The sequence below is a fragment of the Manacus candei genome, unplaced genomic scaffold, assembly GCF_025592945.1.
Source record: "Manacus candei isolate 608988 ecotype Guabito, Panama unplaced genomic scaffold, ASM2559294v1 h1tg000094l, whole genome shotgun sequence".
NCBI classification, from domain to species: domain Eukaryota; kingdom Metazoa; phylum Chordata; class Aves; order Passeriformes; family Pipridae; genus Manacus; species Manacus candei.
This window is the reverse complement of record NW_026138142.1, coordinates 2,856,418-2,879,316: the sequence shown is the minus strand read 5'-3', so window position 1 is coordinate 2,879,316 and position 22,899 is coordinate 2,856,418. Positions and strand designations below refer to the sequence as shown.

Genomic DNA, 22,899 nt, shown 5'->3' with positions numbered 1-22,899 from the left:
AAGGCATTTAAACCAGAAAATATTTTTTCTTTCTGTTGTCATGCCCATGTGTTTTCCATGGACCAAAGTACCTCATGGATAAGCAGTTTGATGAAGACAAAGTTTTGTATAAAATTGGTGCCATGTGACAATGTCCTGCCAGGAGGGACTGGCTGTGGTGCTCTCTTCTCTCTGGGACTGCTTTTCAGAGGATGTGCTGTGGTGCTCCTCTGCAGTGCCCTGAGAATAGAGGAGCTCAGTCCTTTGCCCAAGGGCACTCTTTCCTTGGAAAAGGCTGTGGGCTGCCTCCTTCAGACTTTTATGGAAAACAAGGCATTGAATGTAAAGGCTGGGGGAAGAGCTTGGAGCCAAATGTACAGTTAGTGAGGGAACCACGACTTCTTTTGGGAACTGTGCTCTGAGATTCTCTGTTTTAGCTCATTTCATAAATAAAGGCATCCAAGCAGAGCAGATGTACTTCTGCTTCCATATCATTCATGCCTCCAGTAGGCTGAAGATCCATTTCATAGAATCCCAGAGTGATTTGGGTTGGTGGAGACCTTAAAGACCATCCAGTTGTAAAAGCCCCAACCAACTAAGCCATGGCTGGAGGGCTGTGGGATGGTGCTGAAGGTCCCAGTGCTGAGCACATGCCAGAGACTCCATGAAGGGTTTGCTAAGACATATCAATTAATGTCCAAGCCTTCTTAAGGCCCTCCTATATCAGACATGGGAGCGAGGCTCTGCTCCTGCTCTTACACCCTAACTTAGGCCTCTCTGTGTTTCAGGTCACAACCTCTTGACCTCCATTTCCCCTTTGGAGGAGACCCAAATTCATGCATCAGAGCCTCCCCACTGCTGAGGAAGCTGGTCAGGCAGATCCAGAGGTATCTCAGGCATGGAGGGGCAGCAGAGCCTGGCCTGGCCCTGTTCCCTGATGGGAGCTGTGGGGCGGAGCAGCTCCTGCTGCCAGGGGAGCCCCACAAGGACCGTAGAGATAATCGGGACACCCTTGGTGTCAGTGACACCAGCCAACTGTGAGGCAACCCTGACTCCTGGCTGTGGGGCAGAGGTGTCAGGATCCTTGATATTCCCTTTTATCTAGAGGACATTGCCCTCTCCTTTCACCTGATCCCACACTGGGAAACCACAGGTCTGTGAAAGGAGCAAAGTTTGCAGAAAGGGACCCAGCAGGGAATGGCTGAGGAGGTGAGGAGATGAGTATTTAAGCTGCTCTCCTGAGCCTGGGCAAGGAGTCATAGAACTGTAGGTTCATTTATGTTGGAAAAGACCTTTAAGGCCATTGAGACCTGCCATAAACCCAGCACTGCCAGGTCCACCACTAAACCACATCCCTAACTGACACTTCTACATGTCTTTTAGTTACCTTTAGGGTTTTTGACTCCACCATTGCCCTGGACAGCCCATTTCAGTGCTTGACAAGCCTTTTGGAGAAGACTTTTTTCCTAATATCCAATCTAAACCTCCCTTGACTCAACTTGAGACCATTTCCTCTTGTCCTGTTACTTGGGAGAAGTGATTGACCCTTTCCTTGCTACATCCTCCTTTCAGGTAGTTGTAAAGACCAATAAGGTGCCCCCTGAGCCTCCTTTTCTCCAGGCTTAGCCCCCCCAGCTCCTCATCAGACTTGTGCTCCAGACCCTTCCTCTGTTGCTCTTCAGTGCCAAAGCTCAGATCTTGGAAGCGCCCCATCTCCAGCCCTGACCAGGTTACATGTGACTCTGGGGTGATTTTGTGCACCAGAGCCAAGGCACAAAACGAAAATCACCTTCAGTCACATCTGGCCTGTACTTGGGACACCCTGGCCTTCAAAACACCACTTACTACAGCACAAAGTGATAGAAAAAAAAGGATGCATCAAACCCGTGTGACAAGACTCCTTCTTCAACCAAGAGTAGTGATGTTGTTTGAGGAGATGACTTCATGAAAGGACTCCAAATATGTTCTCTGCTTGCAAACAAGTTAGTACAGGAGAGGAGCTCACTCTTCTCTTTCTTTTCATGACAATAGATGACACTAAAAAGTCATGACTCAGCTGTCATCAGCCAACCAAGCTCACTATTAAAGGCTGACCATGATGAGGAAAGCTGCCCAGATGCCCACACAGTTTAATTGACATCGAATTGCAGTGCACTCCACACAATTCAGAAAGCTTCCACAGCTGCTAGTAGAGAAAATAAATACAGGTTGTTAGTCAGAAGACTTTGAAAGAAAAAAAAGTCCTTATTGGACTCAGTCATTCTGCTTTAACACTCGGCTTCTGCATTGTTTGTGGCTGATGGAAACAAAACACGTTTCCATCTGCGTGCTAAATTACAGACTTAACGATTTCTGTGTAGAAAACACTCCAGAGCCAAGAGCAGTTACAAAGGCCAACTGTGAAACAAAAAAAAAAAGAGTCAACGCCATTTATTATTCACATATTGCATTACAAGTGTCTCTTATCAAACTCAGAGCATAATTTATATTATTTACGTAGAAACTCAACTTCAACACCACACAGAAAGAAAAGCTAAATACGTGTGTGACGGGGTTTCAGTGACATCCTGATCAAACATGGGGGCTCGGCCGGCGAGGAGGTGCCGGCCCAGGCCGTTAGTGCAGGAGGGACACAGCCCGGCGCCCGCTTGCCCAGCACAACCACTCTGCTGGCGATTCTTTATTGCTGTAAAACACGACAGGGATGGTTCCACGGGTACCAGTTTGCGAAGGACTGGGAAAACACGTCAGGAGGACTCTCTGCGCAGCCAGGCATGGCAGAACCGGGCTTGAGGAACAGTCTGAAGCGCGTGTTTCCCAAACACAGGGTGACACAGATCTCCTCTCCCTCTGACCACGGATATTGTGTTCATCATCTGAAAGACCAGTTTCCAGGCAGCAGTGCCTCCCTGGCTGGCTTCGAGAAAGACTGAATCTGACTAGACCATTAGTGTGCGCCTGTCCAATCATGGCTTGATTTCTGAGCACCTTCAGTTGTCCTTCTCCAAGTCTGCTTCATCCTCTCTGGAGTCTCTCTTAGAAAACTCTCTTAGAACCTCTCCAGTCTTCTCTATCTGAAGAGAAGAAGGAAAGAGGAAGAGTCAATATGGTTTTCGTCCTGGTTTCTGGTATTTTTTCCTTTACCTTAAATTTGCACCTTTGGATGTTTTTTTTCCTTAAATTCCGAGTTCCTTGTACCCACCTCATCTGGGGTTTTGGCCTTCCCTGTGTCATCCGGCAGGCTGACGCCGCGGGTCTCAGGCAGCAGGATGCAGGACAGTGACACAAGCAGGGGGATGCTCCCGAAGACGGCCATGGGGATGGCCCGGTGATACTGGTCCAGGGGGATGATCAGCGGGGCCAGGATCCCGGCCACCCTCGCCATGGTGGAGCACAGCCCCACGCCGGTCTGCCTGTGGGAGCGAGGGATGTGGGCAGGGATCAGCATCCCCTGGGACTGAGGGTGGCTGTGGGGACAGCTGGGCTCTTGTCCCATCCCCACCACCAGCCAAGGCAGAGGGAAGCTCAGATGTTTTGGGAGACCTCACCTGACGACCGTGGGGAAGAGCTCTGCGGTGTAGACGTAGGAGGCGGCGAAAGCGGTCGTGGCTGTGAACTTGCCGATGATGGCCAGGACGGTGATGACCACGGGCTGGTCTGAGGGGAGGAGGAGACACCACCACTGTGACCTCAAAACTCTCTCCAGTATGTTTTCTTGGGACACTCCTTTCTAATGGACTTACCAAGCAAATCTTGGCAAGTCGAGGACAAAACCCAACCCTTTGGAAATTGTCCCTAGCATACCATTACCTGGAAAATATCCTCTGGAAAGCTGGCAAAGAGAACACAGATTACTCCTGAGTTCTTGGGCATTCCCTAAATCTGCAACTGATGTGAGCTACTGAGCCACCTCAGGTGTTTGGGGGAGTGCTCAGTTGGAAATACCACATCCCTGAGCTTGAAAGCATCATGCAGCCCCTCTCTTTCCTTCCCAACCTTACTCCCAAGCAGCAGGAGTGAGGGTGTGGACTGCAGCAATATGGCACAAACAGATGTGGAGGGTGGGCATTTGTTTTTTTCTGTTCATCTAAAAGAAGGGGAAAGCAGTGGATTTTAAAAAACCTCTTCTGCTACACCTTTCTACCAGGAGGTGCTGGAGGTGATGGCTGATGGACATTGCCTGCCAAGGGCCAGGAGCTTTGGAAAGATCAGGCACAGCCCTGAAGGAGAAGAAACTGAAGCTGAGGGGGAACCAGCAGTGCCCTGGCCTGTGGCACTCAAGGCAGCTCAGCCCCTGGGAGAGAGCTGTGGCCAGCCAGGCTGGGAGGATGGGTCTGAACAAGGATAGGGATCTGTCCAGCTCTGCTCATGGGTTGGGAAGAGGTTATTCACCTTCAGGAATGCCAGCGAGGGCGAGGCACAACAGGCCAGACAGCATCAGGAACATGGCCTGCACTTTCTTCCTCCCAAACCACTCCAGCAGGAAAATGAGGCAAACTCGACCTGGAAACTCCACGGCCCCAAAGGCCAGCTGTGTCACGTAGATGTCCAGACCAAAACCTGTCACGCTAAGGCTCAGTCCATAGTAGACAAAGCTGTCTGCAAACCTGAAATTCAAGTAAAGTGGAATAGAACATGTCACCAGATGGTTTTATGTGGACTTAACATCAAAAATTAGGATGGTTATACCACACACGACTTATTTAAACTCTCAACAACCTCTGTTTTGCTTCTTGTCACCACCTGTGACAGTTCTGTGGGACGTAGTTACATGAGATAAAGCAGAATGGATCCCCATATGGTCAGCAACTTCTAGACTGAACCCAAAACTTCTAGGTAGGCATAAAACTACTCCGAGGCATAGGGATCACCAAAATCTGGAATTACTCAAGCCTTTCTAACAAAACCCACAAAAAGTATAATGAATAATCATCTTCTCCCCATGGCCAGGCATGGTAAATCTGGTCCATGGGGAAACAGAATGACAGCAGATAAAAAAACACATGTATATATGACAACCAAAGTCACATGAAGTGAATTTACAGTTCTTGTCAACTATCAACCCCTTCTTTTCTTCACCTTGAAGTACAGAGAGAGGGGAGCAGGGAATGTCTTACCAGGCACATGACATGATTAAAGTCACCTTCCGGAGGTGCTTCTTCCGAAAGAGATCCAGAAGACTTCCAGACTTGATCTGTTTCTCAGGTTTCAACTTCAAAACAAAGAAAGTCAAAGAGTCAAAGCAGGCAAAGGTAACACATGGCCACCTGCTTTCCCATCTGCAGTCAATGGAAAGCCTCAGGGGGACAGGCTGGTGACCTCCACTGCTCTGGGCAACCCCACGAGGGGCTCCTGCCTCTGTGCTCTGGGTGCCCAGCAAGGCGGTTGGTAACCAAGACATTCTGTGGGATAAACATTTCCCCAGTGTGAGCTTTGGGGTGGACAAGGAAGTAACTCCCCTTCTGGTATTTATGCATGGAAAGCCACAGACTAAACAGAGTCCATATCCTCATGACCCACACTCCTGCAACCCTCACAGGAGAAAAGCCAGGCAAGCATTTCAGTCCCTTCCACAGCCCAAAGGGGACCCCAGAAAGCTCCAGGCTGAGCCTCAGCAGAAGCTGTGCCTCTTCCCTGCCCTCGTCTGTGTCCATTGCAGCTGGAGCTGGAGTCACCCCCGGTGCATCCCCAACTCACCCCCAGGGGGCATGGAAAGATGCTGCTGGGCTGAGCTCAGCTGCAGGGGCCGTGCAGGCCCAAGAGCAGAGGGAAGTCTCTGCAGACAAGCCGCGGTTCCCTGTGCCCGGACAGGTACCTGCTCCAGGAGTCCTTCCGGGAGGCTGCGCTTGTTGGTGGCCGCCGCCTTCTGAAGGAGCTTCTTGGCTTCCTCCATCCTGCCTTTTGTCACCAGCCACCGAGCTGACTCTGGGAGCACCCTGCCGAGGAGGGGAGCTCAGCACGTGCTGCTCTGACCCTCAGAGTTCCCCCACAGCCCTTTTCTCTGTCACCACGTCCCGCAAGCAGTGGGCATCCCATGGGAGGGATGGGTCTAAATGCCCTATATTTAGGCTCCAAAGGCCACATTTGATGACCTGAAGCAAAGCAGCTGCTGGTCTCAGCAGTCCAGTGCCGCAGGGAGATGTGCTGAGCTCTGCAGAAGCTCCTCCAGCATCTGCACTGATGGGAAAGACCCATCCTCGTGCTGAGCTGCTGCTGCCTCCTCACTTCCACCCCTCACACCGCTGTTGTGTCTTACAGAAGCTCTGCCCAGCTCCTGCTTACCAGATGTAGAAGAAAAGGAGAAACATAGGAGCAGATCCTGCAATCTCCAGCAGCCTCCAGTTGCGGATTCCATAGCTCAATCCAGCCACCATCATCATTCCGATGGGATAAGCAGCCTGAGCAATAAGCACTGACTGTGGCCGGAAGGAGACTCCAACCCACTCTGTGCCTGGAAAGAACAAAAGTTCGGGGTCACCCTTTCCAAAACATGTCCAGCTCTTTTTTCTTATTGTATCTTGTGAGGCCACAACTGCTGCTTCAGGGTAAGGGCATCCTACTCACCCAGGGCCACGACAGTAATCATAATTCCTGACGCTGCAAACCCCACGACAAACCTGATGGCTATGTAGACATAGAAATGGGGCACAAAGGCAGTTCCTAGACCAAACATGCCCTGGAGGAGCATGCAGATCAGAATGACTGGCCGGCGGCCGATCCTGTGGGAGAAGAGAGAAGAAGCAGTTGGTATCTGGAGAAACTCTGTGGGGTTAGGGAAGATCCCAGGTGGAATACCAAGTGATTTGAAAACCAGAGATTTTACATCCCTGTGAACAAAGTTCCTCTATACAGCCCAAGAAATAACATGCACAAAAAGCAGCATCTCTACTTTTGAGCTGTCGCTCAAAGGCTGAGACACCAGCTGGGGCTGGACTTGTGAGTCCTGAAAGACCTCCCCACAAGGCTGTATCTGCCCCTCTCTCTTTTCAACCATCAGACATTTACAGACGTGCCAGGTGGCCCCAGATGCCCTTGCTCAGGCAAGGGGATTGAATCTGTGGAGGGAGTAGTTCATGACTAGTGCAAGCACAGTCTGCACCCTCAGCTGGGCTGTCCCTGAGTGCTGGGCAATGACTCTGGGAAGGTGACCGTGTTTCCTCACCTGTCACTTAGCACCCCAAAGAACATGGCTCCTACGAGAAGCCCAGCCATGTAGATGGACTGGGAGATGTCGTTCAGGATCGTCCTTTCACACACCAGGTCAAACTGGAGGAGGGAAACAGAGATGCTGTTTGTTTTTGACAGACCCCAGCTGCTTTCTGAGGGTGGGCATCCTGTCTGGCCCATGGTGGATCCAGGAGCTGCCCCAGCTCTCACTCCGGCCTCTGGGAGCAGAGAACCCCCTCACAGGGACATGAGCCCTCTGTGGTGTGCTCATAGGGTACAAATCAGAGGTGGGACAGACACATGGGTTGCTCAGCGTGCCTCTTCATCCTGGTGCACATCTCCTGAGTGCTGGGATCTGCCCAGGCATTCCTGAGGGAGCCTCCTGCTTGGCAAGCTTTGCTTAAAGGGTGACCTTGGGATAAGAGTTGTAGCAGCTCCACTCCTCTGGCTGCAAAGGCAGGATGGGGTGGAAGGAGGAGGAGAGAAGGAGAGCTGTGTTTTCTCTGGTAAAGGAGGACCAGCATAGGAATGGGAGGGGATACAGCAGCTGCTGAGAATCCTACAGAGAAGCTGGCTGTGAAATGGATGTGGTGCTCCAGGGACACCAAGGAGCACTTGCAAATGCCAGAGGCTGGACTCTCTCCTCTGGTTGCAGCTCAGAGAAAGGTACTTGAGAGAAAGTGCTGGAGCTGGGAGGGAAAAAAGGAGGGAGAGAGGGAAGAAAGGGGGGAGGAATGAGGCAAGGTGAGAGAGAAACAGAATTCCAGAGAGGGAGAATCACAGAATCATCTAGATTGGAAAAGACCTCCAAGATCATTGAGTCCACCCTTTGATCAGCTAGAAGGTGGGGGATAAAGCAGAAAGGAGAAGTTGGGAATGCTGACAGACAAAGCCTTTGCTCAATTGCATAGCCCATGGAATGTCTTGTTGCAGCCCTGAAAGATTCTGGAGGCCCCAAAAATATCAATGACAAGTCCTTGGAAGGTAAATGTCTTTCACAGAGAAGGTGATGTGAGTAGAGCCAGGCTGAAGAATAGGGGAAACTGTGGCAGGGACACTCAAAAGGCCCCTCCTGGCAAGACCATATGTTCAAGGGTCTGGATACCAGAAAGGGAAGAGATGGTGGGCAGACCATGTCATGGACTCACACCCCCATTGTCACTGCCTGTGCCCTCCCTGGGCATCTACATCATGGTCTTCCTGCAAAAACCTCCCAAGGATTTCAGCTGTGATCTGTGTGATGGAGGTGAAATCCTCCAGTGCCTGGTAAATCTCAGCCTGGCTGCACCACAGCTGGCACTGGCCGACCAAACCACAGGACAGGACACACCCATCCCTTCCCTTCATGTCCCCATCTCCTCAGGAAGGCGATTACAGACCTCGGTCAGCAGGGATGGTGGCTCTGCTGGGTACACCCAGCCATTGCTGCACTTCTGCGTGGCGTTCAGGCCGTATGCCACGATGGAGTCCAGGTCCCAGTCCACCGGGGAGTACATGGAGCACTGCTCATAATTCCCGTCCGCGTCCCGGGGCAGGGTGAGGTTCAGCTGCTCCTCCTGCGTCAGGTTGGGGCCGACGGCGCGGATCCAGCTGGTGTCACAGTGGTGGGGCACATCCAGAACCATGAACACTTGGCCAACCATTTGGAAAGGATTAAGAAGGAGCGGGAGGGTGAGCAACAGTATCAGCAGTTTCTGGTATAGCCCAAACTCCCCCAGAGCACTTATGACATCTCCGAAATCAGCCATGGTGATTACCTCTCTGGCCAGGCTGTGCTAGTGCATCTGGCTTAAATAGGCAAATATTAATGTTTAAGCTGTGTCAGCACTAAACCCCTAATCCAGTGATAAAACAAGCACCTGTACCAGCACGTTCATCATTATGATGATATGGTGCTGTCCTCCAGGGCGTACTTTGTCACCAGCCATTTCCTCCTGTTCTTTGCTCAGGAGCAGAACAAAGAGCATTGCCACTCTTGGAGACAGCACAGCAACAGCTTGTCTTTTTCCAGCCTGGAATTTCTCACAAGGCCTCCTGAAAGCAACTGTGCTGCAGTGCAAGGTTTTTATCTGAGACATGAAGTTGTGACCCTACAAACGAGGGGCAGTTTTCCTGAGTGGGGTGAAACAAAAGGAGTGAATTTGCTGCTCCCGTTGATGGTTATATAACCCATCCTGGAGACTATAGGAAAGGGAAGCAGAAAACCACTTCTCCTCTGGACCAGGAAATATGGCTGGTAGTCAAGTAGACTTGGCCTTGACAGCTGTGTCCCAAGCTGTCTGTTTTAATTTGCCCCGTGTAGAAATCCGGGTTAGTCATAAAACTAGACCTAAACTGCAGTGTCTTGGGGAGAATCCTAAAATAGGTTTGGCTCAGAGAGTACCCTTAGGGAAAACAGCACGTTACACACACAGACACACAGAGCACACAGGATCTGGGAAACCACACCAGCTTGGTTTTGCCTGAGGTTCCGATGTCACTTGAAAAGCAGATTGACCTGATTTCTGCTGCGCATCTGAGTCGCTTCCTAGGCAAACTCCCTGAGTGGTTTGTATCTTTATTCCTGCAAACTGGATAGCTGGATTGCACTCAGTGTATGAAATTTGGTGTTTACTTTGGAAAGCTCTCCTGGCTGCTTTCACCAGAGCAATAAGGACAGGTCACTGACCTGCTCACTTCAAGTCTCCTCTCAAATTCTTTGTCCTTCCCTCTCAATGCAGACAGCATGTATGAGCCTCCAGCAAAGTTACTGAGGGGTCACACAAGCCTAGATTGATGTTTCATGCCTGGGAATGGCATTGTTGTGCTTATGGAAGTGGGAAGAGGGGTAGAATATTGGATTTTAAAGCATGACCTCTCACCAGGAGAGGGAGTGTGAGATCATACTGGTTAGTGCTATTAGTGAAGGAAGGGAAGAGTAAATGCTACTTATAGAGTTGTGTAAATTCACAGCAGTGGTGTTTGTGTATCATCTGCACACACCACACTGGGCTCTGGATCCACACCCTTGAGTGAGGGGGCTTGTTATTTTTCAGAGACACTCTTTGAACTGGAGTTTGAGCTACACAACCTCCAGAAATTCCTTTTGCCCTCTGACCTTTTTGTGGGATGACTTAGCCAGGGATATCTGCTCTGGCAGATGCATTTTGACCCTGTCCTCCTCAACAGGGAGCAGGTGCCTTCTCCATCAGTGTGCAACAAGCTGAAGTTTTCAAGCTTACCCTGTTATGTGTGGCTCATGGTGTTCCCTCCCATTCCTCAGCCACCAGCATCTCCTGTGTCAAAGAGGTCAGATCTTGCCTATAAAAACTCCTTGAGGGTGATCCAGACCTGAATGCAGCCTCATGTGCTAATGCAGATGTGACTCCTTAAGGCTGTTCTTCCCAACATCACCAGTCAGGCACTTCTGAACCCCTGGGAGAGCTTCAGCCCCTTGTAAACTCTGTCACCCTCAGCTGACATTTCTCATAGAAAGACATTGGCCTCATTATGTGGGGCCAAGTGGGTCAATCCCTACATGGTGGAGATCTCTCAGGGGCCAAGGCTGGAGCAGCCCTGTAAACCTCAGCTTCCTGGAGCAGATAAGGATTCTGTGCTTGTTTCTCTATGTTCAGCAGTTTTGCCCATGTGCATTACTAAGACTTGCAAAGCCTCTTGAAAATGGAGAAGCCTCTACCAAAGGAACCATGAGAAATCAGCAAGTCTCAGGGAAAACCTGGGATGGGAATTTGGAAAACCTGTATGTCCATGTCAAGGACTAGGGAAAGGGAGGGGGACCATCCAAGGAAGTAGTTCAGAAAGAGAAAAGAAACCACTGCCTGGGGAGGAAGCCTGGTGCAGGCAGCAGGGCGTTGACATACTAATTCATGGACTTGTCTTTTCCCATACACAGCTCTGAACATCAGGAGTGACTGCAGTTGGAGACTCATTTGGACACCTATGTTGGGGTGAATTCTAGCCAGAATGGTTTCATACTCACCACCTGTGTTGCTCCTGCATTTTCCCCCTTCCTCTTAGAGCTGTCAGGGAGAGATTAGGTTTATGAGTGTCACCTGGCAAGGACAACTTGGTCTGGGCATCACTCTGAGCATCTCTGGCACAGGTACCAGGGCCACCCACTTCCCACTGCCCCAGTGGAAGGTGCTTGATCTCTGCAAACCTCTCCATCTCTAAGCACAGCTTGACCAGGTTTCAGGCAGGGCTGTGAGATGGCAGTGCCTCTATCCCAAACCTCTTGCCCCATCCTAAGGTGAGACCAACTTCAGCATCTAACGATTCATCTAATTTTCAAGGACATCCCTCTTTTCCCTGATCTGTGTTGATTGAGCAGTGTCCCTGCTCAGAGCACTGACACTGCTTTGCAGCAGATGCACTCATTAAGCAGCTTTATTCCTCCAGCAGACCTGATAGAGACGGGGTTATTCTGGCACGGGTGAGGCAGGAAAGGTTTTTTTTTCTTTAATTATCTTTATTTTAAAAATTAATTACTTTAACACCTCTTTTTTATTTTTTTTTACAGAGAGCTGATTAAAACACGTGCAGTCCCTATGATCTTATGATCTAAGGCACATGTCCTCTCTTTGACCCTCTGAGGTTTCTCATGAGCTTATTTATGATTAGTATAATTGTTAACTCCTCTAATATTTATGATTAGTATAATTGCTGACTCCTCTAATATTTATGTTGTGTAATATTTGTGCAAAGGGCAGTCAGAGGGGATCAGAGTGCAATCACACAGGAAGAGCAGATGTAGCAATGTCCCTGCACCACGAGGCTTCAAGACACCTGGGTTCCTTGTCCTCCTCTGCCCCTCTGATCTTGGCAAGGCCATTTCACTTATCTTTGCACGTCACTGTACAATGAGGCTGATGGTGGTGACCTCTTGTGTGGAGCAACTTTGCAGTTTACAAAAGGAAAAATGCAGTGGGGGGGGTGAGATATCATCATAATTAAGTGTAGGCAAGTCACACGGTGAAATGGTGTATGATGTTTTGGGTTGGATTCATCTCTGGATGTCTCAGCGTAGTTGTCTGTGTGTGAAACAGACCCCTAAGGCCACACTGTGGTGAGTGGAGATGGACTGACACAGTTCACATAGTCCAGAGGGCTGATCCCTTTAAGTGCAGTTTTCTGGTTTAGGGTGGGCTGAATCACTCCCCAGACTCTACTTGCTAATGCTCCATTGACTCTGATGTGGGCTTAAGCATCTGCTTTACCTTGAAATGTTAATACTGCAGACACCTAAACCTAAACTTTCACCTTGCCCTGCTCAGCTTTGCCTTTGCCCATTGCATTTTACTTGTACACTTGTGGCCAAGGATTCAGTTTCCTTCCTGAGACATTTTCTCTTCTCGTTCGAGTTTCTAGTTCTTATTGGCTTGTTGTTCATGGCTGTGAGCTGCTTGGACCTTTTTGGTTCTCTGTCTTCTCTCCTCCATGCAGAAATCCTTTGAGGGACCTTGGCAGCAGCAGATCCCCTCTGCAGAAGGCCCCTGGCTGCAGAGAACAGGGGGTGCTGGTTGGTCTCTACTTGAAGGTTCCTTACACTGAACCCAGTTCTTGCAACGTTCTTTTTTGGGAACTGACCACTGACTCACTCTGGACAGGATAGAGAACTTAAATTTAGCTCCTTAAGGCATTAATAAATCAGTCTGTGCACAACTGAATTTGTCTTGTGCCAGAGGAGTGGGACATTTCTAAACTGATTTCAATAATTTCTTTTGGTCCTGTATCAGCTAACTTGTGCTGCAGGGCTGGGTGCTTTTCACCCTTTTTTTTTTTTCAACTATATAAAGAACTCCTTCTCTGAAAGGTCATCATTTAACTCATCCAAGTCCTCAGAAGAGAGACTTGCATAATCTTCTTCAACTCCTGATGTTTTTCTGCTCCTGTTGATTTTTTCAGGAGCCTCCTGGCCTGGATCAAAGACGTCCTGATTAAAGGTTTCAGAAGCATGGCTGCTCAACATGCATGTTAAGGGAAAATTGTCTTCCTGTGTAGAGAGATGCTTGTTTCTTGAGTCTTCAGCACTGAGACCCAATCCAAACATTTCTTCTGCTGCCTTTGGAGCCTGGCACTGTGGATCCAGCTGCTGCAGCATTGCACAGCTCTGAATCCCTTCCAGGTCTCTAATATTAATCTCATCCTGACCATCAAGAAGTGAGAGACTGGAGGTGTCCCACAGCTCCAGTGGGGCATTTGTTTCTGCTGGGATTTCCTGGAATAATTCTGAAGTATTTGGATCAAAGAAAGGTGGATTTTCTGCCTCTGAGTTTTGCAAGTCCGAATTTAGGGTTTTACTTGCTATGCTGGGAAAATCTTGTCCTCCAGAAAAGAACAAGTTATTGTCCTCCAGAAAACCCATGTTGCCAAACTGCAGCTCAGCTTTCTTGGATAACTTTTCTGAATTGCCTGGTGAAAAAAGTATCCCATCTTCTGTCACCGTGTCCTGGACATCCAAACTCAACAGATTCTGGGCTTCTGGTGGATGAGCACCATGATGGTTTCCTACCCTGGTGACATTTTTGCTGTTGTCAGCAGCAGGAGCAAGCTCTGGAGGAGGATGTGGAGGGTTTGTTCTACCTTCTGAGGTTTCTGCAGCTTGTTTCTGATCTTCCTGTGTTGTTATGGGAGGGGGCCAACAGCTGCCCCATTGCTGCCAAACCTGGCTATTTAAAGACAGTTGGTCATGAATGTCAAGTTCAGTTTTCTCGTGTTTATCATCATGTGACATGCTTGTGCCAGGAGCTAACAATAGGATGTCCGTCTCCTTGCCCTCAACAGAGCCTGAGAAACCTCCAGAGCTCTCCTGGATATGTTTAGGGAAGACCTCCATCTTTCCTGGCTGTGGCAGCTGATCATTCCTGGAAGCCTTTTGTTTTGCTTGGCTGGAGGAGCTGAGGAGGCTCTGGGGATTTTCTGTCCCATCATCAATATTTGTTTTTTCTGAGGATCCTGCAGGTTTTTCTGGTGGGCTCTGCTTCTTCTCTGAGGAGTAACCAAACAGAGTGACAAGGGCTGACTGGGGCTTCGTGGGTTTTCTTTGGGTTGTTGTTTCTTTCTTGGGAGCACTGCCTTTGTCTTCAGAGCCAAAAAGTGTAATGAAGGGATTTTTCCCGAACCTGAAACCTTTACCTGGTGTTTCTCTGCAGGCTTGACTGCTTCTGGTCTCCTTGCTCTGGGCACCAGTCTGTGACACAGGCAGAGTTCTTTCCTCTAGGAGTTTCAGATCCACTTTTTCCTCACCCACTGGGCGGCCTCCAGATTTTTCCAAGGATATATTTGGTTTGGAATATTCTGATGTCTTGGCTGGTTGCTCAGAAATGTGCAAGATGTTTTCACTAAGAACTTCCCTGGAATCCTCTGACTTGGAGTTGATGACCCCATCATGTGAGGGGCAAGTGGCACAAGTTCCTTTCAGAGGTGTGTCTGTTGATCCTGGAAAATCCTTGCCAGGTGATTTAATGTCATGGCTCAAAATATCCTCATGAGTGTTAGTTTTCAGTGGGCCACTTGTGTCCCGAGGTTCTCTTTCTTGTAGACAGGACACACCACGATCATCTGTCTTCTTTGGCAAACCAGGTGAAGAATCTCTGCTCTTTTCTGCTTTGTTTTCCTGAGATGTTTGCTCAGCACTAGGCTCTTCCAGACACTCTGACATACTTACCACTTTCTCTTCTTTTGTCTTCTCAAACTCTGCCCCTTTGCTCTCAATTCCAGGCAAATCACTTGTGCTGGATGGCTGCCTACTTTCCCCCAAAGTTACTGGCATCTGTTTCACAGGGAACTCCTTGGTGTTTGCCTTTGATTTCTCATTCAACATTCCAGTGATCTCGGGTAATACACTCAGCTCTCCCAGCTCCAGGGAACCAGAAGATATATAAGAAGCCCTTGATATACCAGAGGGGGAATGGGCTTCTTCAGCTTCACTTTCAGGGGTGTCAGTACCCTCAGCTTCACATTTTAGTTCTATATTTGTAGAGTCTCTGATTTCAGGCACAGGGGTGGGCTGTGTGCTGTTCATTCCCTCTCCAAGATGATGCTCGTCTCCTGCAGGATCCGGGGTGGTTGTGGTCAGTTTAGACTTGTTATTTGTCATGGCAGGTGTTGTGTCTCCTTCACTGGGTGTGCTTGGAGACCCATGGATCTTGTTTTCCTTCGCTGGGACCTCTGCAGCAGGGAGGGTGCAGCCCCCTGTGCCCCCCAGGCCCATCCACTTGGTGGGTTTAATGCTTTGAGGTGTGGTGTGGGGGACAAGGGAGCCACGAGGCAGGGGCTTCACAGGCTCCAGGACTGGAGGGAAGGAGGCAGAGACAGGTCCTCTCTTTGGCTGGGCTTGGCCCTGCTGGATTGCAGCCACTCTCTGGGACACCTTTCCCCCTCTCTTCCCTTCAGGCACATCCCCATCCCCAGTCTTTTCATTGCCTCTCTGTCCTCCATTCTTGGGCCAAGAACACACTTGCTCTCTTTCCTTGGTACAGGTGATGCCAGGTAAGAATCTTCCCTTCTCCACTGCTGCCTCTGCTGCTGGTTTGCCCTCCTGCCCCCTGAGCACCATCCTGCCTGCCCTGCTGCCCTGGTAGGTTTGCAGGCTCAGTGCAGGCTTTTTCCAGGAACATGCTCCATTTCTGCCTTTTCCATCCACAGCCAACAAGGCTTTTTCTGAAGGTGACCAGACTGTTCTGAGCTTGTTCCCTAAGAGGACAGACCTGCTGTTCAGCTCTTGCCTGCGCTCAGCCAGCTGCAGATCACGCTGTGCATTGAAGGATGAGGGTTTCTCTCCTGTTTCACTGGTTTTGGCCCTGTTACACCAGTCCTGGGGCTGTGGTCCTCCTGGTCGGTGCTCCAGCCTTTCCGTCTCACTTCTGCTTCCTGCTCCAGCCATCTGCTTGTAGTGGACTTGGCAGTAAAACACCCCATGGAGGGCAGCATAGTTTTGCAAGCTGGAAAACACACATTGGCATGGCTGTTAGTGGCTGTGTGGGAGGGAAGCTGCAGCACTGATGGACGGGTTTTCAGCAAAATTACTTTTCAGTGGGCAAAGGAGGGGGGGGTTGAAGAATGAAACCTTTCAAAAGTGGTGCTGGCTTTCTGAGCATGTGTTTGATTTTTCTTTCAAAAACCAAAACATGTGAAAAATTAAACATTTCCTTGCGATACCTCTGGGAGCTGTAGCCCAGGTTATGTTCAATCCCTTTCTCATTTACAGGCCAGGCTTCATACCAGCACTTCATCTCTCCCCCTGTATGCACAGCGTGGACTTTATGGATAAAACTGCACAAGGGCTCCCATGGTACAACAACAGCATGATGGGAGAAAGTGTCTGTAGAGCTCAGGGGTCAACAGGATGTCAAGCAGCCTCAGAGGAAAGGATTGTCTCAGTGACTGGCAAGCCAAAAACAAGCCAGCAGTGTGCCCTCGTGACAGAGAAGTCAACTATATCCTGGGCTGCCCTAGGAAGAGCCTGCCAAATGGTCAAAAGAAATGACCATTCCTCTACTTTTGGCACTTGTAGGACCCCATGTGGGGCACTTGGTCCATTTTTGGGTTTCTCAGTGCAAGAAAGCCATTGATACACTGCAAGGAATCCAGCAAAGGGCCAGCGAGGTGGTCAGGGACCTGGAACTGTTAATGGCTTATACTTTGTTAAGATCACTTTTGTCCACAGTAGCAAACTGCAAAGAAACAGCTGCTCATCCAGCAGCCCACCCCTCCTGAATATGCCTCCTAATTTGGACTGTGAAAGGACCTTGAGATTGAGATGAGATGAGATGAGATGAGATGAGATGAGATGAGATGAGATGAGATGAGATGAGGGGGTGCCATTGTCCAACTATCCCAGGTGCAGAAGGGCGTGCCTACCTGCAGCTACAACTGGATTTCCAGATAAGGGAAAAGGCTGATTAAGAGGCAAATCCTTCTTATCATGCCTATGTCCTCCCTTACATGATGACTGCAGCTGTGGAAACTGTGACACTCACACCTAGCCTGAGCTATTAATCTCAGACGATGGACCATAATGGGCCATGATTGATGCTGACATATTAGGCAGCTGTAACATCTTAGAAGGTGTCAAAGGCTCATGACAGGTCCTGTGATCCAGTATTGAATCATCCATTGTAAAACTCACCTCCCCAGGGGAGTACAAGGCGTTCCCACCTGAGCCTGAGTGTATAAAACTCATGATATCTTTGAGTTTTGTGGGCCTCCCCCACCCCTGATGGATCAAGACCACCATTTCAACCAACAGGCATCGAAGCTGCAACTACCAAGTCTCATCACTGGATCCAGTGGGTGGTGACTTTATATCTTTCCAGCTTCATCCTTTCTTTCTCTTTCCTCATGCATTTTCTTAAGTGTTATTTTTATGTTTTTATATTGCTGTATTACTATAGATAACAACAACCAAAACAGCCACACAGCTGTTTTCCCTTGAAACCAAACTGTTCTGAAATAAACCCCACGTATCTATATTTACAAACACCAATCATTCAGTGTCGTTTCGCTCTCATCTGCCCCAAGGGATCTATTAAAAAGAACCAGGGTTACCCTCACCTTCTGAGGCAGGTTGTGACAGGAACGTGTGTCATCCGAGGAGAGGCTGAGAGCTGGCTTAGCCAGGACTCACCACAAAGGGTTAAGAGGGAGAAACTACTTTCTGTGTGTGTTTATTTGATGGGAAGTTATACAGAAGACAGAGCTGGAGTGCTTTTGGAGGTGGACACTGACAGGATGAGAGGCAATGGGAACAAGTTGGAACATGGGAAATGGCGATGAGATACAAGAAAAAACATTTTCACTGGTGGTCAATTCTTCAAAGAGGGGTCCCAGCTGAAAGACTGTGTAACCTCCACCCTTGGAGCCATGCACACCTCTCCTGGACATGTTCCTGTGCTACCTGGCTTCCTTGGACCTGCAGGAGGTTGGGTGGAGACTTCCAGAGGTACTTTCCAACCTACCTGACACGATGTGGTGCTTAGGGACATGGTTAAGTGGTGGACCTGGCAGTGTTAAGTTAATGACTGGACTCAATGGTCTTACAGGTCTTTTCCAACCTTAATATTTCTATGACTCTAAGAATATGAGGCACCCAAATGACTCCTCCAGTTAAATTCCATATCAGTATTCCCAAACTGTAAATATTTATTGAAGTTTCAGCTCACCCTTGCCCCACCAACTGTGCAGATTCCTGATCCACAGGTGTCTACAATCTTTAGATAAGCAGTCTGCAGACTGGTGATGGAGAGGCAGAATGTATCAGGGAAACTGCCCGCCCTTTCTCATTTCCTGAATCGTGTTCTACTGGAATTGCCCTTGGACAATTGTGATGGAAACTGCTTGGACACTCCTTAAAAATAAATGCACCTGGGTCCTACCACTCACCTCAGCTTCCTCCCACAGACCTGGCAGCAGAAACACGAGCGGTGCACACAGACCCCGTCAATGACAACCCGCTCCATGGAGTAGATGGGCTTCAGGCAGAAGGCACACATTTCTTTCAACATGGGCTGAAGAAGGAGAAACTGAAGTTAAATAACTGAATCGTGACCACCTGAAGACGTGATCTGCAGGCCAATTTACTGAATCTTCTGCTGGGTTGCATTTTCTTGCTGTTCCTTCACAGATCTTCTGTGAGAGTTCAGCTTTGTGTCTGACTCAATTTATTTGTCATCTTGGATAAGTCAGTGTTAATTTTCAGTCAGGACAGAAAGACAGAACACCGCTGGGCCCCGATAAGAAAAAATATTCAATTGTTTGAGAGCAAATGATTCATTCAGTTGAATAATTTAAAAATCTTGAGTGAAGTAAGAAATGTTCTTCAGAGCCCCTGACTCAAAAACTCTGGCTGTTCAGCTCCTGAAATCTCTGATATCATATGGCTGCTCACACTGACACACAGTCCAAACATTAAAAAGACAACAGATATCAGCATTAAAGCTCCCACAGGTCCACAAACCTGGTGCTTTACTCCAGCATGTTCACTCTCTGGACTGTGTTTTATGCCATGACCTGATTCCTTAAACACTTCTTTTATGTGAAAAGCCCAGGGAATCTCTCTGGAAAGCACTGCCGGTGCCATCTATATTAGTGGAGAGAGAAAGGGAATAAAGGATCTTGGACATCAGCCCAGCTCCAGAAATAGCTCCAGGTACTCTGCATGGCCAAGTGACCCAGAGGATGCAGGAGGCAATGTCTCTGTGCACTCCTTCTCACTGTGGTGCAAAGCAGAGGCTTGGGTTACCTGGTGAGTTAATCTGCAAGCCAGGTCTGTCCAAAGCCCCAGAAGGACTACAAGTGAGCCCAACATAACTCTGACAGGTCAGTGCTCTGAGTGCTGACACTCCCTCTCAACAGGGCTCTGATGTGAGGCACAACTCTGCCTCTTTTAGGGGGGTAATTTGCCACAGTTCTGCTGGTGCCCTCTGATCCCTCTGGCTTTTTTCCCCACATGTTCGCACCCTCGTTTGCTGTGTTGTCAGATCAGAGAAAAGGAAAGTTTACTTTCTGCTCTCATGTGGAGTGGGCCCATGGCCAAATTTTGGCTTTGACCAGATGAAACAGTTTGTCCAGTGAAGCTCTAGAAGCTCCATCCCTGGAAACATTCAAGGACAAGTTGGGTGGGACCCTGAGCAAAGTGGTCTAGTGGAAGGTATCCCTGTCCATGGCAGGAGGGCTGGGCTAGATGATCTTTAAAGCTCCTTCTAACCCAAACTATTCTATTATTTTGTGACCCTATGAAACAGGAAAAGTGTTTCTGTATCTCAAGAGATGAGCTGACAAAGGAGCAAGAACCCTGTCTTTTTTTTTTTCTAACAGACACCTGTTAATTGTGTCTGATCAATTGTTTTTTAATTACCTTCATTTTGGTTGAACGTGCAAGTAAGGTCACGTCACCTTGACAACACTTTCATGAAGCAAAACCAACACTTTCAAGAAGAAGAGTTTAACATCTTCAGTTTAATTCCTTCTCTCCAGAGAGAAGCATACAAACCAATCCCCTGTCTTCCCTTCAGTCTGAAATGATCCCAGCATACCTCTGCTATTCCAATCCTCTCCAGAGAGGATACCATAGCTCTGTAAGTGAATACATGTGTAATAGGTGTCCAAACTCCCAGCACACTCAGTGGAGGGCCAGTTAAGGGAATCTAGAGGGTGAGACATCTACCCTAAGACAGGCCCATATAGCTGTACAAAATCAGTCAGTTTGGAAGATGAATTTCACCAGTATTACTGCAAAACTGTGCTGATGCCAGTGGGAGGGCAGTGCTGGTGAAGGTGAAGCAGAAATATACCCTTGTGCAAATGTAATACAGAGACTTCAAGAGGAAAATGGTGGCAGAAACCAGATGGAAAGTTAATAGAGGTGTCCAAGAGAAATGGAAACTCTGCACCTTTGGCATGGGTGTCATTCCACTGGAGGAAACGAGCAGGTTCTTTGGCAGAGAACAGTGAGTGGTGATGGGCAGCTGCATGAACACAGCATCATTTGTGATGCAGCAAAATGCCAGTGATGGCGATAATAATTCTCAGCCGAGGGATCAGCTTTGCTGTATATGACAGCAGAGATCACAGTTACATGTAGGCACCCTGGCAGGCACTTCCTCTGACAGTGACAAGCTCTCACACAGCACAAGGGTCTGTGCCCTGGCAGAGAAGAGAATAACTATCGACACGTCTGTGTTGTATAAGAAAGAAATGCTTTCCTTTAACCATGGCAGAGGAAGGAAGCAGAGCCATTTGGCAAACAAGGAAGGTCTCTCCCCTCTCAGCTGGGAATGAATGTATGTACTCCTGGAGTGTGTTTCCAAAGAGGGGGAATCTTTCGTAGGGGATACAGGTCTCTTTCACCGGGGGGTTTGTTTTTAATGCTCACTGTCTGATGCATGGAAAATACTCTTGCTCTTCACAGGTATATTTGTCAGCACCAGGAATAAGCCTTCCCAATGGTTTGGAAGATAGAGAGGTGACCAGCAGCAATTGAATGGCACTGTGGGCAAGGAGATTATCTTAAGGCTTCTGTGAAAAGCAGAGTGTTCCTGGAAGGCTCTTCCAGCACGCTGCTGATTACTGCAGTGCTGAAAGTTGCAGCTGGCTCATGGCTTATCAGTTGTTGGCTTTTTTTTTTCCTTTGGGTGAATTAAAACCTTTATATAGTAGGAGGAGTCAGCCTGGAGTCAGTCAGCTTATGTTATTGATAGGTGGAGAGGCTGGTGAAAGGTCTGGAGCACAAGCCTTATGAGGAACGATTGAGAGAGATGGGGCTTGTTTAGCCTGGGGAAAAGGAGGCTCAGGGGGGACCTTCTTGCTCTCTACAGCTCCCTGACAGGAGGTTGTACCACGTGAGGATCAGTCTCTTTTTCCAGGTAACAAGTGATAGGACCAGAGGAAATGACCTCTGGTCACACCAGGGGAGATTTAGATTAGATATTAGGGAAAATTTCTTCATGGAAAGGGTTGTCAAGCACTGGAACAGGCTGCCCAGGGAAGTGGTGGACAGACTCACCATCCCTGGAGGGATTTAAAAGATGTGTAGATGTGGCATTTAAGGACGTGGTTTAGTGGTGGACTTGGCAGTGTTGAGTTATGGTTGGACTCGATGATCTTAGAGGTCTTTTCCAAACTTAATGATTCTGTGATTCTATGGTGAGCACAAATATTTCAGACCTAAGACTGAATATCCCCAGGGAGGCCAGTGACTGATAGATCTGGGAAGGGCAGTACTTGCTGTGGGCACTTCAAATGTGGTGTAATTTGTGTCCACTGCTGCAAGAGAACCAGGTCTGTAGCTGAACAGACCTTTGACCACTCAACAAGGCACAGTTTAGACAAGGACAACTGTCCTCTGTCCACTGGTCCAGGTAATTCTCCCATCCCCTTTGCTCTTGAAAATATCTACCCAGCACTGTGTGAGAATGCAGCAACCCACAAAGAAATGCAAAGAACAGTGAACAATGTCACGTCTTGTACCCAAAAATCACAGAAAAACTGTTACAACTCCTTTGGGATTTGAAAGTTTGTATGTGCTCCACTGGTTTATTATTGCAAGGTCTGAAGCACGGAGAATACGAGCTGATCCTTCAGCTTGTATTTGAGTTTCAGATCTTTGCATTTGTTTTTTCTCTCCAGCTCTTTCAGTGTTTCAAGGAGCCATGTATGGTGCTGAAATAATGCAGCATCTGTGTCCTCCTCATATTTCAGTTCCTGGCTAGTGGAAATACCATGAAAGAAACATATCTTAAATGATCTTAGCCTCATAAATGGCTCTTTGAGACATTCAGGAATCCTGCAAAATGAGAAACAAACAACAAGATCTGTATTTTTAAGCACTGGCAGTGCAGGATATTTGGGTTTATTTGAGTTCCTGTGGAATCATTCTCATTGCCCAAGCAACCTGTTTTCAGCTCACTAAAACCGCTCCACAGTTGTCCTTCAACAGAAATGAAACAAACATGTGTGATGGGCATCCTGAAGCAAACTGAGATGGAAATGAACAAGGATGAGAAAGGAGTGTTGGAAAAATTCTGAAGAGAAGCTCCAGAATACCAACACTCCCTTACTTTTGCCATTGGTCCTACTAAAGGGATTGGGAAGGTCAAAGCAGTTATTTTTTTTTCTGGTTGTCTGAAACCAGATATGCTCAGTTTATGATGATCTGCTCTTCTAGCTCAGCCTTCAGTGTTTACTCCGGTGGAACTGAAAATCATGTTCTTACTCTTCTTTTGGTACATCTTACTTTCAAGTTTATGGGGTTCT

The 22,899-nt window shown here is 48.4% G+C and overlaps 1 protein-coding gene across 2 annotated transcripts; it reads right to left on the bottom strand.

Moving 5' to 3' along the window:
* Positions 1 to 9: 9 nt before the first annotated feature.
* LOC127461080 (solute carrier family 22 member 13-like) lies at positions 10 to 18,655 on the bottom strand. Of its 2 annotated transcripts, XM_051768371.1 has the most exons (11): positions 18,529 to 18,655; positions 8,526 to 8,776; positions 7,142 to 7,245; positions 6,544 to 6,698; positions 6,262 to 6,430; positions 5,795 to 5,915; positions 5,097 to 5,191; positions 4,372 to 4,586; positions 3,528 to 3,636; positions 3,182 to 3,392; positions 10 to 3,053 (listed from the first exon to the last, which is right to left on the bottom strand). In XM_051768371.1, exons 2-11 carry the CDS (start codon positions 8,769 to 8,771, stop codon positions 2,970 to 2,972), a joined length of 1,509 nt encoding a protein of 502 aa, XP_051624331.1. In that variant the 5' UTR covers positions 8,772 to 8,776; positions 18,529 to 18,655; the 3' UTR covers positions 10 to 2,969. The 2 variants fall into 2 exon arrangements, with proteins under 2 accessions (XP_051624331.1, XP_051624330.1); XM_051768370.1 differs by lacking the exon at positions 18,529 to 18,655 and having other exon boundaries at positions 8,526 to 12,936.
* Between the last annotated feature and the right edge of the window lie 4,244 nt (positions 18,656 to 22,899).

What these genes read in the sequence shown, in the direction of transcription:
- LOC127461080 (XM_051768370.1), bottom strand. Translation starts at nt 8,894, where the DNA reads ATGGCTGATTTCGGAGATGTCATAAGTGCTCTGGGGGAGTTTGGGCTA. An exon ending in CGGAAGGACTCCTGGAGCAG is followed by an intron (nt 5,192 to 5,794) that starts GTACCTGTCCGG and finishes TTTGTTTTGAAG; the next exon opens with TTGAAACCTGAGAAACAGAT. An exon ending in CCTCGCTGGCATTCCTGAAG is followed by an intron (nt 3,637 to 4,371) that starts GTGAATAACCTC and finishes TCCTCCCCTCAG; the next exon opens with ACCAGCCCGTGGTCATCACC.